Source organism: Physcomitrium patens, chromosome 2, assembly GCF_059467195.1.
Source record: "Physcomitrium patens ecotype Gransden chromosome 2, ASM5946719v1, whole genome shotgun sequence".
In the NCBI taxonomy this organism is placed as follows: Eukaryota; Viridiplantae; Streptophyta; class Bryopsida; order Funariales; family Funariaceae; genus Physcomitrium; species Physcomitrium patens.
In genome coordinates, this window is record NC_143411.1 from 656755 (window position 1) to 675138 (window position 18384).

Here is an 18384-nt window from a genome sequence, read left to right on the forward strand (position 1 = left end):
AGAGATTTTAAAAAGGATAAGAAGTCAAGCAACAAACTTATAGAAAGCAAAATTGAGGCTTTTGATATCACGTAGCAACTCGGAGCTTGTAGAGATGGATGGATGATAAGATATTAAGATGGTAATTAGGAGGTCATGGATTTGAATCCCTATAATGACATACAGAAGAAGAAAAAAAGAATATTCTTTCAAAATCCTCAATTTATTTCTTGAGGATATTTAGAAGGTTGGCCTTACAATACTTACATTAGGAAATTATTTTAGGTAACAAGGACATTTATTGCCTATGGATAAGAGCAAGAATTTTTTTTTAATAGTAGTATGATGTGTTATATCCATGCCTTCTATATATTTATTTTTTTGATAGATTGATATATAGCTTTCTTTAAAAAAGAATGAGCTATAAGTTGGTAGTGGCTAAAGTGAAATGAGATTAATTTTTGGAATCCTTGATCTTACTTTTTTTCTTTTAAATAAATAAACTTTGAATAAATCAAATTTAGGATTTAAGATTTAAAAGTATGGTTTAAGGACTAGGCATAGGATTTAGAATTTAGGAATAGGATAAGATTTAGGATTTTGAAAGGATAGCAACCTTCTTTGGAAAAAGATATAAAGACTCTCAAAGAAGGTTTTTCTCACTCATATTTATTTTATAAATATTTAATGAATGGATTTGTTGGCAGTATAAGGAGCAAGGGAATTTATAAAGGATTTGTGTTGCATTGGATACTGTATATATATATTTTTTTTAAATTATAAGAAAGTAGGACAATTAATAGCAACAGAGGTTCCATATTTTTTAAAAGCAGATTGTCTTTCTACAACAATGGACAACTTCTACTTTAGCTGTAGACAACCATTAGAACAAGTAGAGCTTCTAAAAGGACACACTCAACAATTTCAACTCATAAACCCACAACTTTTCAGCCTCCTAGAATTTACATATATATACAAACATCTTTTCACTTGTATCTTGTAGGCTGATCTACTTGCTAAGATAACATTGTATACAACTAAAAGGCCAAAAAATAAGGTACATAATATTACACCACACTCTCATCACTATTCAACGTCAAAGGCATACCAGCCCTGTATGCACTCCATTCATCTAAAAAGTCTCATAAATCTCCCAAGTTGAAGAAAGATGTCCCTTTGGAATTGAACCACCAATTTAATGAATCTCAAAGTCAAGACCGCAAAATATTAATTAAAATATTTGAAATTTAATGCAAGTTCATTAGACATAAGATTATCTACTTTGATACTATTAATATAAAATAATCAAAAAATTATTCAACACATACCAATTTTAAACTAAAAAAGCAAGAACATCATAAATATGGTAGGTGTGGAGAAAAGACTAAATTAGAACTTCTCTCCAAATCCCTTTCAAATACAAATGTAGGATTTTTCTATAGGAGGCAAAAACTTAGACAATTTCTATGATTGATCTTTGAATTCAGATTAGGATGGTAATGAATGTGGATGGTTTTTATTTGTTGCTAATCCAATAGTAGAGAATAGAATCTAGAGATCAATTTTTTTTCATGATGGTTAAGTTGGATGAATCAATTTAATAAAAGCTTGGACCATTTTAACATTTCCCTAAATAAAAAGAATACTACTACTGTCACCACAATTTTAACTATTGCTACTACAACCCGCTATTCACTACTTATCACTTACATCCTTTATCAAGGTTATTAATAAGAATAAATCTTTTTTCAACTAATGTTAAAAAGTAATATTTAAAATATTAACAAATCCATTTATTGGAATAAAAATCTCAATAAATATGTCAAGCAAGTGAGTGGTTTAATTGTAATAGCAAAAATTGTGATGACATTAACATCATCAAATAAAAATAAAACAATCACTATATTCAAATGAATCATCTATTTTTTTATAAATTTCAAATTCACTTTCATTTTTTATATGCTTGTGTGTATATATATATATATATATATACATATACACACATACATATATAGATTTTATTTTTAATTTATTTGTTATTGAACACATATTTTTTTATCTTTTATATTTTTTCTAAATTAAATTTATAGTGATATGTACAGAATAACTGAGAAGAAATTATTTTTTTGAAGAGATTCCAATTTTAAGTTTCTCTAACACAATTTTAATTTTTTTCTAATTTTTAAAGACATATTGGTGTATATACATATATATACATATATACATATATATACATATATATATATATATATACACATGCATGTGCAATTGAAATGACAATAATTTATCAAATTCTATTCATAAAGATTTAGATGGAATGCAAGCCATTAAATATCTTATTCTTATATATGATACTTAAGAAAGAAACATAAAATACATAAGTAATCTAAAGTAAAAATAGAAACAAACTTTCAAACAAATAATTGGGTTTGAATACTTGACCAAACAGTCAATATTGAATCAGAAGTATATATCATGGTCTTGGTACAGCCATGTAAGTGTTAATCCTAGTCTCCTCTCTCCCCTTCTTACGCTCCACGAACCAACACAATGACTTGGTTGTCATTGTCAGTTGGAGCTCTGGCGCTTCAAGGCTCTGTATCAACATTGGACCTTCGACTCTTTCAAAGGCCTAAGAAACATGTTTCTCAGCGTATCTTAATCCAACTCTTTCCCGAAGCTCTTCCGGCTAGGGACGGTCGGAAATGGGTACATCTATTTCAATCTGGGCAAAATTACTGGGTGTATACTACATAAACTTCTACAATGTTTCCAAACTTCGCTGGGACCTGAGCAGATTCTGCTCTGAAAGATGGGTTTGGACGCTCTGAATACTTGGCAGTAAGTCTCACTCAAGAAACACTGCGATGATGAAATGCGCAGGTCATTGTTTGCTTCACGCTGACCTAGAGGATTCTCCCAATATCAGGTGGCCAGCTTGAAGGAGTGCCTCGTCTGCTCAAGTGTGACTAAGTTTCACACCATCATGATACCTCGGGATGAAGAGCAACGAAGCTTGCATGAAATGAGAGTATATGAATTTTGAATGCAGAAAGAACATACCCGAGGAGCTTTCAATCATTCAGACATTCAGCATCTGGTTAAAATCCAGATTGAATCGAATTCTCGGACGCGAATTGTTTGATATACAGAATGAAGACGATGTTTAACTGTTGAAGCTTGTCGACCGACTGCACCGGCCCTTCAGATACTCTTCAAGGTAAGCGCTAGAATGAGGAGCGGGCATCCCGTTTGGATCATGGTCATGGAAGGAAGATTCATCGTCGACCCCATCATCAACTCCGAGCATTGCAAGTGCCAAGTGAGTCCGGATGTCTGTCTCGCCATAATCCGCAGCCCCATCCACCAAATTGTTGCTAGCATCCTCCATGTCCATTGACTTGTTGATGAGTCCCTGCCGTGGCCAGTAGCCAAGACTCTCACCTTCTCCAGACAAGATTTTGAGTATCTACACGGTACAAACGTGGCAGTATCTACATTATTTGAATACTTCATTTTCAAGGTATCATATCACACGTCCAATTCTTGCACCGTTCACTAAGATAATACTACAATGGTCAGCTGCAGATAATCTAATTGCATAAGGTTCACCACATACAACGTGGTATTTCCCCGCGTCAAATAGGCTGTGCTTACGTTCCCGAGCGTAAACGAGTAACTTACCGTGTTCATCCGTGGTCTTCGCTGAGCAGAGTGGCGGATGCAAAGTGCAGCTGAAAGCATCAGGCTTTTGAGTTCGTCGACGTCGAATTCACCATCGAGTCGGGCATCAGCCAATATGTCAATGTTTTTCTCCTCTAGCAATGGCCGCGCCTGAATCAAAACAACCGTACTTAGATTAGAATCAAAGAAAACTATAACAACAGCGCTCCAATGTTCTCAAGTCAGTCTTGTAATTCACATTCATCTGCCTAATTTATGTAAAATTGAACTACTGCAAAAAAGGCTTCATTGATAATTTTCTTTCGTGTAACAGTAATTAATACATTTCCGAAGGCCTCAGAGAAACGTCACAGAATGACAATGTCATCATGGGAACTCCTTATTGTGCAAGCATATCACCATACCCAAAGAACAAGGTTTTCTTGGCCTTTTGGCCTAGTTGTGTCAATTGGCTGCCGACCAGTAAGGAGCTCGAGAAGGACCACACCAAAGGAGTATACGTCGGTTTTCTCGTTCACTCTTCCATACATGAAGTACTCGGGAGCCAAATAGCTGCACACAAACAATTCATAGCTCAAATCTAATTCTCTAATGCGAGAGACAAGAGCATAGTGAGCTTCCTCTTACAACCTCCATCCGTCACCATTATTGCAACACAGTTTGTTCAGCGTAAAAAAATACTCAATAACTATCTAAATTTCATTACGTGCAAATACGAAGTGTCACGAGATGTTACCCAAACGTGCCCACTACATCATTACATCTAATAAATGGAGTGTCTGTAGGAGCCCATTTCGCCAGTCCAAAATCCGACAGCTGCACAACAACGACTCATCAAGAAAATCGAATGTAGTAACATTTTGTTTCAGATTCTCTTTTACACGCTTGACCAAGGAAAACCAGACCCTTAAACTAAATATGGCCATCTAGTGCAAGGGTCATGCTATTCTTTTTCGGCGGATCTAATCAAGATTACCAAACGATAATCCGGCATTTACGTGTTAGTTTATCCACCTTTAGCAGAGATTTCACATGCCACAAGGTATATATTTGCTCAAGTGTAACTTAAGTTCTCTTCCATACTAACCAGTTTCGTTCCAGTAAAAGTCCTAGTCACAATGTGGATTGTCACTCGGGCTTACCTGGGCACCGAAGGTTGAAGTCAACAAAATATTGGATGCTTTGACATCCCTGTGCACAACTGGCCGGGGGCATCCATCATGAAGGTAGTCCAAGGCCTGAGCTATCCCAACAGCAATCCTATAGCGAACTTCCCATGGAATCACAGCTGAGTCCTTGCCACCTAGAATCACAATCCCATTTCCGGGTTAAGTTTAGAAAATTTCACACACAAATACACCTGAAAAACAAACAAAACAAAACAAAACAAAGTTTGTAAACCATAAATTTGTAGTATAGAAATTCCAATTTAAAGACGCTTAGATTTGGATAGAAATAAAATGTAGTACCATGAAGGTGATCGTCCAAGTTTCCATTAGGAAGAAATTCGTAAACAAGGATGAGATGTTTGGCATCTACAGAATAGCCGAGTAATGGAACAATGTGACGATGCTTCAGTGAGCTGTTGATCTCAATGTCAGTGAGAAGCTCTTCCTGTGCTTGTGGTCGTCCTTGGTTCAACAGCTTGACAGCTACGAGTCGGCCATCGGATGTCGTGCCACGGAATACTTGACTCCCGCCACCAATCCCTATCAAATTACCTGAGCAATCATAACCTCGTCAATGAGCATGTATAATTTCTCAACAAGCCAAGCAAATATTATTCGGTACTGAGAACAATATATCATCTTAGAATACCAATTAATCGTACGTTTTGTGACACGAGTAACTAAGAACGCCGGTATTAGCCAGAAGAAACAGTTGTGAAGTTCCTCAACGAGAAAATGTTAAATTGGAGATTGACGTACTTGGAGAGAAGCCCGAAGTTGCCGCGTCAAGCTCTTCATACGTATAAATTCGTGGACGGTCTCGGCATAATTGATGAATTCTACCTGTTACGGACACTAGCCGGTCGGGTTCGAATCGGCCCATTGTACGTGTCCTGACATGTGGTAGGCTAAAAGAAACACTGACTTTAGCGGAATAGGATTGATCCTCTCTACCAGATTGCATGTGAGTAGAATAGTTGCCATCTTTCCGGAGATCATTGGTAATACTAACTCTATCTGCGAATTCTCCACTTCGCTGAGGTAATTGCAACGCCCAATTTACAACTGACATGCTTCGGTCCAGCGTCGGACCTAAGGGCAGGTTGAAGTTCTCACGACTTAAAGAACGATGCATGAGGGGCCAGCCTCTCTGCACAGGCTCATCAGTCTCAAGAGATATTAAGGTCTTAGACAATTTATCGTCTCTGAAAGAGTGATTGACGAGAGGCCAACCTTTCTGGATGCCTGCTTCAATCTCAGGGGGCGTCATAGTCTCCGCAACTGTCTTTTCAGTAAAAACGGGCATGGAACATCTTGATTCATTATCATCAGAATTGTATACTTCCGTCGGGTAAGGGTCCAACTCTTCAACGGAATCGTCTTCATCACCGTCACCTTCACCACCACAAAGTCGCTGCAGATTTTGCCTTTCAATCCTCAAGGAGTTCGTCCGTTTCGAGATCGAACCTTCTAATCGACGCTTTGAATATGACAAACGAAATGCCTCGAAATCATTCAATGCGCTTTCAATTTGATTGGATGGAAGGACACTGTTCGGCGAACCTGAGCCTGACTTTGACCTCGATCCGGTCGTGCCCTCATGCAACATTGTTGAGCTAGATGACGAAGTACAATCAGAATCATGAACACTGACGCGATCGTCGCAGTCTACAACAATGCCATCCTTCTTCTCAGTTGTAGTCGGTGTGGAAGATGTGGATGCAGTGCCGTCATCATCGATGCATGATACAGCTATGGACACTTTCCTGCTCCTTCCAAAGCTTTTCACACTCCGCCGAAGAATTTTCATCATTGAGGGCCCTGCGAAAACGCCAATAGATCATGTTAACCATGTGACACGCGATTCTTACTCCAATCGCTAGAGCGTTCAACTGTACACATTACAGCTAATAGTAAAAGATTGTCAGGATGCAACATGGGACGGTTAGGAAGGAGGTAAACCTTACCAGTAGTAACTCTCCATCATATCAAATAGACGACAGAGTCGCCCATCGGTAGACTTAACTTGACGAGACTCATGAACTTGAATAAAAACGCCGACAAACTGTCTAATCTTGTGGCAAAGGTTTGATATCTTTTAACGGACATGTTACCCTGGCTTTGCTCACATAGTCCTCGCAACCAACAAAAATTACAAGAAAAAGGTGACGAGCTCACCAGAGGTCTCCAATTGCGTGCCCCTTTTATCGAACATAATTTTCCATTGATCAACAATTATGACTGAACATGTAGACGGAAGCCGCTTTATGCAGTATTTTCCAAGAGAAGCACTCCATCTGCAAGAATTTGTCACAAGATCAAACGGGCTGGAGATCAATTCACATTATAATAAGACGAACCGCTTCGAACAGATGCCCCTGTGCTTCCCTTGTAAAATTCAGGGATATCAGGCCAAGGTCAAGCACGTGAAGAATGCAAGATAACATACCCTGCTGCATGCTGCCTGGTGGTCCCCATAATCAACTTATATGCATCGTATGTGCGCGCCTCCTCTACAAGTGTTTTCCTAGCCTTGGTTCCGTTTACAATCTCCAACTGCAGTTTGATCTATCAGGCACAATCAAAGCATTTGCATGAGCTCAATCGCTGCGGTCTCCGCGTAACATGATCAAACAGACACAATGCAAACCACCGCAATTGCAAATATACAAACATTCAGATACAGTCGACGATTTGGTGGAACAAAATCCAGCGGCTATTGCTTAGCCATGGCCATGTAATAGATAGATTTAAGAACAGAATTTGATAACATCATGAGATATTACGTACACTGGAAACATTCAAGACATGGAATAAAGAGACTTAAAATTAGGTCTGAAACGAATTCTTCTATTCAGCTGACTTTTTTTGCCAGACAAGGGCAAGAAGGCGTACTTGTTTGAGGGTGCAGAGGCCTTCGTAAACTGAAAGGACGTTGCGTAAAGAGGTAGCCAACTGTTGTTGATTTGCGCAAACTTCTTCACCCCTAGAACCTGAAATGGGCACGAATTAGCATTAGTTGCAATTGCTGGAACTCCAAGGACGGAGGAGACTGTTTCACAAATTTGCATTAAAGCCCTGGAGACGGATGATCTGTTAATGCAAGAATTCGCAGAGGGAACCACGAACGTTTTGAAGAGGATTCGACTTCTATGAACTGGTTCGACACTTTAATTTGCAATGGAGCACGTATTTTCTAAGCAGACAAGAGAGAACACCACGTCTAGTGTGTAAAAATCCAGGGCTTAGAATTACGATGAGCAGAAGAGAGCCACAAATCAAGGCCTCCATGGAGACATCAGTGATTGACAGAAGAATCCTACTACTTGATCGCAGTCTCGCAGCGTTTCAAAATATGCCTATACCAAGCCAAGCTGCACTGAGTGAAAGCACCACGCTAATCGTATCCATCAATATGAGCTGGCCCATGCTCGGTTTCCAAAATGTCTCGGGTTGATATATCTCATTACTAACGTAAACTTCCTGCGCTTCTCAGCACCTGTAAGAACTCTATCATCTTCTCCAAATCAACCAAAATTCGAATACAGTTCCGTAGTTTGTTTTCCACTGGAGCATGAATACTGAAAAAAAATCCTACTCAGACTCTTTCCTCGATCTGCGATTCTGAAGATTGAAGCTGCTGGAAAACCAGGTCTTCAGATAACGAGTAACAATTCCAAGACAACGTTACAGCTAATCCCGCCAAAACTTGCTTTCTATTAGTTACACATGATCAGGACGGTTTCGCGGATGCGAGCACAAATGGTCGACAAGCGCTTAGTGTGATCGCTGTTACCTGACTGTGCTGGGAAGAGAGCAACATGGAGGGCAATTACAAGGTCACCAGGGTGCGCAACCTTAGCAATGGTCCACGTCAAAACCTCTCTGCACGACGCAGCGAGCTTCATGCCAACGATAATTTTTCTACCCTCTGGAAGCGCTTTCTTCCTCTTCTTCCTTTTGCCATCACTTTCCTGTTCCTCGTACTGCCCCGTAACGCCAATTGTCTTCTTTCCATTCCTCGTCGCACACCTCATGGTATGATGGTATGTTCCGACATCCATTACGCTATTCGTATCCATCACGCCAGTTGCCCAATCTACTCCATAGCTATGCACCTCACTCTCCTGAACCGCGCAATTCTGCAAGAGCTTCTCTAAGGTTGCTATGATCTTGGCAACCTACGCTTCTATTGCGGTTCTGTAGGAATGATGTTCTTTGATTGAACCGTGGAATTCTGTGCATATCGTTCGATTACACAATCGCATTCTCGAACTACCAAGAGTGGACACTTGTACAAATTCTCACAATCAACTGGAGGACAGAGGTGAGCAATTGAGCAGCCAACAGAGGAGAAGGTGCAAGGCAATTCAGAGCATTCTTCTTATCAGAAAACAAACAAACACCCTCAGAAGTGGGTGTTCCAGTCGTATACGCTCGTACTAAAGACGCAATCTCAAAGCAACAACTCAACCGAGGTAAAGTCAATCACAATGAGAGAGACAGACAGACAGACAGACAGAAAGGGGGGGAGGGAAAGAGAGATAGACAGAGGGACAGAGACCGAAGCGTCAGTAATCTGCCTGAGCACTTAACAAGATCAAGTACTTGAGGCCATGGCCTCGAGGCTCACAAAAAAGGACCTGCAATGAAAGGGATGCTTCCTCGGGGAGCGCGGAAGGATACTGAGAGATGAAAAGAGTGAATTCGACTAACATGCGAGTTGCAGTAAGAAGGACAGTCACCATTAAAAAGCAGAACTAGTTCAACCTCGCAGCTCGCAAGTCGAGGAAGTTGAAACGTCCACTCATCAATCCAAGCACACTGAAACGTGAACTCACTCCCTCCCTCACAAGTACAACAATTGCAGTTCAGAGCTCAAACCATCTCTCAAATCACCCTCCTGCAGCCACTCCTCACCCACTCACCCCTATCAGCGATAGCACACAGCAATATACATAATGATTCACCTATATGTTTTGCAAGAGCTGGACTTATCTCATGTTCTGAAGACCACTTACACTGCACAGAGGGAGTGAGTATTGCATACAAAATCGGGTTATAAATTACGCATTTGCGTACTAGATAATGCTTCCCGAAGAACTTACTCGTTTACCGGTCTTTGTTCACTTGACACTCTCATCAACGCAAGCATCCATCTCGTGATTTGACACGCAGTGTGAGCCAAATTCCTCTCTCCGAGCAGGAGAAGCTCGTTCAACGGGTAACTCCACAAGCCATGTGAATATGTGTAACCTGGATCTAATTACAGGGAGTATTATTTTATTTTGTATTTTTCCCCTTAGTGCAGAGCATTCTGAGATGTCTGCCACGCAATAACACAACACTCATGAATGGAGCGTCCTTTGTGCAAGGGGCGAGAAACTGTCTCCTGCCAGTCACAAAAAAGTTAACGCATTGGAGAAGAAGGTGCACGCAAGACAAGGAGGATATGGTTCCTTCTCACCATAAAGAATTCAATGAGACAAATCCGTCACCGTGAGAACAGGACAGTGGAGTAAATTAGCAAGCCAGTGATGTCAGAAACTGCAGAGAGGCGGAACAATCATGTGAGGGTCATGTAAGAACGCCTCCGGCAAACTCAGCGTCGTAATTAACCAGCGCTGTCAGATGCACCCCACCCTACCCCCTTTGAAATAACACCTCACGACAATTCACTCTCCCATCACCGAGCTCTCCTCGGCAGCACATCTCTCAGAACTCGGCCAGCAACTCAATCAACTCCTGCATCGCGATCATGGGGGTCATTCCCCTTACCCCATACCAGATGGGCCCTATCCTGACCGTATCAGTACAGTAAAAATCATGAAGCCTCCGACGTACAGGAAACCTAACCAACAACTCGGTGCCACCACAATGACCTTCGTCACTGACACAGAAGCTCAGGCGCATCAACAGCTGCAGAGCAGATCTGTATCCAGGAACCCACATCCGCAATTGCATTCATCCCTTGCACAGGATAGAATCGAGGCTCTAAACCAGAGGTTTAAGTTAACGAACAAAAGTAAGGTTTGTAAGTGTGGATAATAGCTCTTCGTAATTTAGAAATAAACTCCAGCATCCACGAGATTCGATGCAGTGTTAGAACCACCTTGGGAACATGCCGCCCCCGCGAAGATTGGTCAATTATTGATTCGTATTACGACTCCTTTTCTTAGACCCTTCGGGCCCTTACAAAAGCACAGAAGGCGCTTTCCTTAGTCGTTTCCGAAGTAGAAAAAAAAAAAGCAGCAGCTTGGAACTGTAGCGAGGGGCCTGTCCGAAGCGATGACTGGAAAAGCCTCAAAATGGAGAGAATTTATTACACGTCGCAGGCCCACTTGTGCATGAAACTCTTATGCGGGGAGCAATTCCGGCTTTGCGTCGCTGCTCTTCACGACATGCCCATACAAAGTGGCTGCAGCTGGAAAAAGCAATTAGTGGTGTGTGTGTTTTTTAATCAAAACCTGTGGATGCTTCGAACTGACACAACCAAGACTCTCTCTCTCCTTTTATTTCATTACTTTATCACGAGAACCTTCATGAGCTTCGAAAGCTTTGTCTCAGTGGGTCACATTGTCACGGTCTGAAATTGCTGTTGTACACAACAGCGTTCTGGATTGAGAAACATACTCAAGCTTTGTCTAAGGTGTGAAAAAGAAGAGCACAAAGCTCGGATCTGTAGCCAAGATTGAGGTTGACAGGGTGCGGCATCTGAAATGACCCCATTTTCCAAATTCAAAGATTCTCAAGAAGTTTTTTTTTTTTTTTTTTTTTTTTTTTTTCCCCTCGTAATTTCCTCGGCGTTGTTTTTAAGAGTAATTTCGTGAAGGGTCATCCGTGAGCTGGTTTCGATGCAACAACTAATCGCGCAAGCTACCGTTGCAGTATGTGCGTTGAAATTCTTCTTCCAGAATGGCTTCTGTGAGGGTTTCCCAATTATCAATCATCCTGGGTACTACCACTTCTGAATCTTTTTCAGTATTATCTCCCCTCACGTTTTCATTGTATTATTATTTTTATTTTTTATTATCCTGCTGTTCAACTGCAACACTGGAATCTGCAAAAAAAATCCACAGTGTTCATCAAAAGAAATAGTGAAAATCGTCCTAAGTTCAGAAGCATGTTGAATGCTTAACACTCTGAGGTAACAAAATGTGCATATGCCTATGTGAATAAAGGTCAGTCTAGCCTGTAGAGTGTGGATTAGTAACAGTAAAAAGGATAGGGAGGCAGAATCCAACTCTTAACCTGATCTAGCTTTTTCAATGCTCTCTAGTCTTCACTTTCACAAAGTTGTCAAAACTTGCTTCTAAAGATGGTTAATACAAACATTCTGTACTGAACTTAGACCATATTTCAAGCTTCACTTTGCTTTTTGTGTCAACAAATTGATAAGATAAAATAATGAAGAGAATAGAGCAGGGTATTAGTGCACAATGTTTGTTTGTTATATATATATATATATATATATATAAAAATGCATGCATGTATGTGAGTGTGTGTGTGTGCACATGTCTGTTGGTGTGTGAAAGAAGGAAGCAGCTTCAAACTTTCCTTGTGCATGGAGTCAAGGATGCTTTGAAATGAGTAAAAGAAAGAAAACAAAGCCAATTATGATTTGAAATGTTTATTATAAAAAAATTAAAATTAAAATTAAAAGAAGAAGAAGAAGAAGAAGAAGAAGGAGAATCCCTCCAATTGATTTGTAAGGAAGTTAGAGCCAATCATTCTATTTTTATACCTAGAGCTGATGCCAAACCATGAAAAAACATACTTCAATGCACCACGAACAAGGTTTGATGCAGCTCCAATAATTTGAAAAACTTCAAAGAAAAGCTATATGTTTCAAGAATTTATTGCTTGAAGGACAAGGACCTTGAAAAACTTAGAAGAAAAAGTGAGGATTCCTTTTGTAGCAACTTAAACCCCTCACACATTCCTTAGCATGCAAAACTCTATACAAAAGCAAATGTTTTTTCTATCAATGCAATAGTGTGAAACATGTTTGTGCATCTACAAAAGAATTTTCTCATTTACATTTTATTTATTTGTTTGGGGCAATGAGAGCAACAAGTTTAGAAAATGCAATAATAAATGTCATGAACAATCCCTTTGGAACAAAAACTGTTTCTTCATTAAAGATATACTCCAATTAACCATTTCTGACTGTCCCCATGACAGGGCACTCTGGATAAGAAATCCAGAGAACAAACCCCAAATCTTCATCATCAAGTTGGCAAGGGTAATAATAATGCTTCTGAGAACTGCAGAGCTTTTGGCATTTCTCATTCAACTGCATACTTCAAATCTTCACAACACATTCAATTGAAAGGGTGCACACAAATGATTGATGGGGAGGTGACAAAGCAACTTGTCTATAAACTTGGCAATGGAACTTCCAATCATAAGGTTACTGAAATGAACACTTGACACTTATATGTGAATAAAAGTGATACACTTTGTTGACACAGCATCCCAGTCTTTGCCTTTCTCAATCACTTATTTGTACCACTTCTAATGGGACAAATCCCAAATAATTGAAAGGTTTCAATCCTCTTGCAATTCCTAAGAAAATTGAATGCAGTTGACACCCACACATGCAATATATGTCTGTTATTATCCCTACAGATACATAGAGAAATATGTGCAGCACTGTGCATCATTCATCCATATAAAAAGTATACACATACCCATGTTTTTGTGTGTGTGTAAGCTACATATCATATAAACTTGTACCATAAACAAGGAAATCTATAAAAAGGTACAGAATCTACCGTCCCAATAATTGTTTGTTCCACCATAACTTAATGGAGTGGCATCAATAAAAGGACGTGATATTACTAATGGACGACATTCGTCCACATTCATCCAACAACATAGTTCGAGAGGGATCTTTAACTCAGAAATAATGAATTCTGGGCTGCCCAAATGCTGACTATTAATGCCATATCTCCCTCTTAGAATCTCAATGTTATGACCACTGGCATATTCTATTTTTACGAAAAAGCCACATATGTGCGTGCGAGGCAATTTGGTTGGTGTTGGATTTCGTCTAACTTTGGGTATTATGTCGAATGACTTTTTATGCTTATTCAGTTTACAAATAGGGGGAGACATGCGTGGGTTCTATTGGGTTGGTTGAGAGATGAAGATGATGCCAAGTGGCATGTGGGGCTCTTGTGAGTTGTGCCAAAATTATTGCTGAGAGTGTGTGAGAGAGAGAGAGAGGTGAAGGAGTGTCATCCTTTTGGGCAGTGCACCAAACAAATAATTTTTAAAAGGGGGAAAATGAATTGAAGGGGGCTGAACTAAGGCCAACATATGAAAAACGGTTGGTGGGAGCATTTTTCACTTTTTCATGGCCGATGTACTAATATAAGGCCAATGCAAAAGACTCCACTGGACTAAAGTTGAATAGCCAGCCCAAGTTTAGACCCCGTCAGTCCATTATTTTCCATCCTCTCCTTCTCTGGCATAGATCCTTAGAATATTTAGTATCAAACTCTAGTTTAACTCATTTAAGTATTCGCATCTCTCATGAGTAGACGGTAAATTCTCTTGAATGAGTTCTAATTTTGTGTGCAAGCAAAAGGCAGCGCCGTCGGCCAAATCGGGTTATGACACATTGATAGCGATTGATTCCTGTTTAAGAAAAGAATATATATCGTTAGTAATTTCCCCGTGTGGTAAGACATATATAGTGACCGTCATTAAAATAATATTACTTTATAGTAGCGAATGTGCACATAGAATGGAAACTGGAATCCTAACCTCCATGCTCAATCGACTCGCTCCGCCACCGTGGACCTTCAAATCGCACCTGCTTTCAGATTCAATCTCAACCGCCGATTGGGTTTCTTGGAACGGAGGGAGGGAACGTAATGGAACCATGGGGGCGGGCAGGTTGGGAACTCAGAACCCCTTTCTCAATGGTCTTGCACTGGCCCATATTCACATGGTGCTGAAGTTTGTTCAGGGCTGCCTCTCAATTCCAATTTTCAACCATCACTTTTGCTTCAAAGAATATATTTGTGATGTCATACAGCACTCAATGTACATGATATTTTTGTTAACAGTGAGAATTAATGCAACTCAAAGGATTTACGCATTAATTTTTCCTCAGATACAAATATCTTATGAACAAGGATTCATCATTGATCATTTTCTTTGTACAAGAATAAAATATGGATTGGTTACATTTTACTTTATTTCATTTTTGTATTAAATATTTATTTTTTCGCATACTTTATTGAAACGATTGTAAAGTTTTATTGTTTTATTTTAATATATATATATTTAAAGAAAAATCATTTAACGGGCAGGATCGAATCTTGAGATCTAATGGTTGCGATGCCTCAAGCCAGTCGATTGAATAGTGAGGTTTCTTCAGCACTCAGTGACGAGGATGGAATGGACATTGGAATGAGCCTCGTTGCTGGAATGTAGACCAACTCAGTTTAATTACTGAATGATCATGTTATTTATTCATTCATTCGCTCACTGCACTACAGTTTCATTCCATGGATGAGAATGGGCAAAACTGAGTGACTAGCAGATGGATGAAATATGTATATGGATGAATATAATGCTGTTTGGGCGAATGGGTTGAATTGTGGATGAATGAATGAACGAATGAACGAACAAGGGAATGAAACAAAACCATGATGCTAAAAGATAATAACTTGGCTTTGCAATTTCATCAAAAATCTATTGATACACTTTCTTCTTTTAGAATATCAGCATTTTCAAACATTCAGGATGTACATTACAGTTTTTTTTGTATTCAAACACCTACTTATTGCAAAAACGAAATTTCTAATAATTGTTGTGTATTAGAATATACAACACATGGTGTAGGATAGAAACATAATATTGAACTACAAAAATTGCCTAAATTTATTGAATTTTTAGCATGAATATGAAGATTAACCCATTAAAACTACCATTCTGTATCACAATGTAGTATTGTAGAAAGAAACAACACGTTGAAGAAAGGTCCATAAATAGGACAAGTAACATGTAAGAATTAGTGTATTGAAAAGTATACATACGTATGTATGTATGTATGTATGAAATAAATCAATACCTTTTGGAACATGTGTAATAAAGGTTATTCACTAGACTTTAGATTTTATATTAAAAATATTTGATATTTTTATGTGTTTTTTTAATACATATCAAGCTTTAGATATAAATAAATGAAGAAAAATCATACAATGCTATTTTTCATCGACATTGGTGGACAGCATCCTTAGAAAATCTCATGTGTTACATTTGCTTTTGATCTTATCATGCAAAATTATCATCTATTTCAACAGAATTTTTTGGGGAAAAAAATTATATAAAAAAAAAAAAAAAAAAAAAAAAAAAACCTTGTAAGTCAGAGCCTTCTACATTCTTGTTATATAAATTTATATACAAATGTATACAAAAATTTATATACAAGATTTTTTACATTTTTGTATACATTTTTTTATATAATTTATGTATATAATTTTTGTATACATTTTGTATATATTTTTGAATACATTTTTGCATATAATTTTTGTATATAAATTTATAAACAAGAATTTATGACAACCTTGTACATTCTTGTATATAAATTTTTTGGGGAAAAAAAAACCTTGTATATATATATATATATATATATTTTTTTTTTTTCAAATAATAAAATTATTTACTTCGTTTTAAATTAATTGTTTATTCAAATCTTCTTTTGAAAAGAAAAGATTTTACACAATTACAAATGTAAGTGTGAAAATTAACAAAAATTTCATGTTTCTACTAAAAAATATTAGTAGATTTGTTTTGTAATGACGGATTTTGAAGAATCTATAATAAGTTCATAAATGAGTGCAAAAAAAGGTTCACGCATTCAAATAACATTAATTTTACAAATTTCAAAATATGACGTCTTATGAACAGCTGATCATAAGCCTATGTTTTGTGCATATATACTCACACACATGAACTTGTAATGTGTGTGTATATATACACACTCAAAAAAACATCAATTCTAAATAAATATTTTATTTAGGCTTGAAAAAACCTCTTGGTTGTAATATAAAGTTTACACATGAATGTTGTGGTATTTCGTTACCTGTATTTTTATTTAAAGAAATTTTGAATACATTATACAAGTTTGTTCCTAAAATGCCGATGTTTGATCTTTGCTTTCTTAGGAACTTAATTCCAACCATATTGTAGACTGATTTTTTGTTTTTGTTTTTGTTTTTGTTTTGTTTTGTTTTTTTTCTACAACTTTCCATCAAATTGCATTGTCTTTCTATATTCAAGTTTGAGCTATTTACAATTGTCTTTTTTATTCTGTGGTGCCAAGATTTTACTAAGTTCTTTTAATTTTTAATTTTTTTCGGCACAAGTGGAGTGTTCCCGATGAACTAGCAGGAAAGAAGATGTTTTAAAGTACAATTTCTCTTGCAAAATATTATTTTAGTTCAAAATAGTAAAAAAACTCAAACATGATAAATTTTTCTAAATAAAAAATCAACTAAAAAATTCCATCTTAATTGCACTTCAATTAAAAACAAGCATAACTTATTATTTTATCAACAAATTTGAGAATAATTAAATAAATCCTTATCTTTGATGCATGACCTACATAATCCTTTGATTCTTACAATATCCTAGTATTACATACTTAAAAAAAAAAAAAAAAAAAAAAACTCTTTCAATCAAATCTAAACATCTTCTTCAAGTTGATTCTAAATGGTATTTTTTCTTCTATCAAAAAATTATCTGTTCTTTAAAAAAATAAATTAAAATTTCTTTTCATATATATTATATATGTTTTATCTTACTATATAGTGGCATATAAAATTTCTATCTAACATGAAAATTAAATATATATATATATATATATATATATATATATAAAACATTAAACATGTATAAGCCCTATGGAAAATTTGTTACATTTATAATTATAAATCCATTGAAAATGCTTGTCTATGTATATAAACATAGATACATCTTGTTAACTATGTCTAAAACTTAACCATCAACAAAATCCACCTATATAATATATATTGCTCCATTCTATCATAATTCATATTAAAACAATTAAAATTAACATGTATATTGACAAAAAAGTAATCCACAATACCACAACTAAATAATATATAATTACTCAATTCATGTTGATTTAGATAAGATTAATAAGTTTAGAACTAAAAATAGACATAGAGTACCAAAAAACCAATTTTAAGTGAGTTATTTTAGAAAATTCCAAATGAGTAAGAGATATAATATTAATGGTAGAATGATAAAACTTGATAAGAATTCTAATTTGATTTTTTTAGTAATTATTTTTTAAGGTATCAAACTTATTCTTTTGTTCTAAGTTATTGAGAGAATTGGAAGAGAAGCAAGTAATGAATTTTGCTTTAATAGTATTGATTTTACAAATTTAGTAGAAATGATAGTTGTAGTTAGGAGGATAGTATTACACTAGAAATGTTTTAGCAATTCCTTTAGATTAGTTTTAAAAAAGAAAATAATATATGTTATTAGATCAACCAATTTAAGA

General features: G+C 37.0%; 1 protein-coding gene across 2 annotated transcripts; it reads right to left on the reverse strand.

The window, feature by feature from the left end:
- Positions 1-2402: 2402 nt before the first annotated feature.
- On the reverse strand, positions 2403-10035 carry LOC112278752 (protein kinase STUNTED). Of its 2 annotated transcripts, none has more exons than XM_073532197.2 (11): positions 9941-10035; positions 7728-7825; positions 7282-7400; positions 7011-7129; positions 5592-6653; positions 5133-5384; positions 4806-4966; positions 4400-4479; positions 4068-4215; positions 3664-3813; positions 2403-3448 (listed from the first exon to the last, which is right to left on the reverse strand). In XM_073532197.2, the coding sequence occupies exons 3-11, from the start codon at positions 7308-7310 to the stop codon at positions 3146-3148; spliced, it is 2304 nt and encodes a 767-aa protein (XP_073388298.1). In that variant the 5' UTR covers positions 7311-7400; positions 7728-7825; positions 9941-10035; the 3' UTR covers positions 2403-3145. The 2 variants fall into 2 exon arrangements, with proteins under 2 accessions (XP_073388298.1, XP_024368233.1); XM_024512465.3 differs by having other exon boundaries at positions 8629-9960.
- Between the last annotated feature and the right edge of the window lie 8349 nt (positions 10036-18384).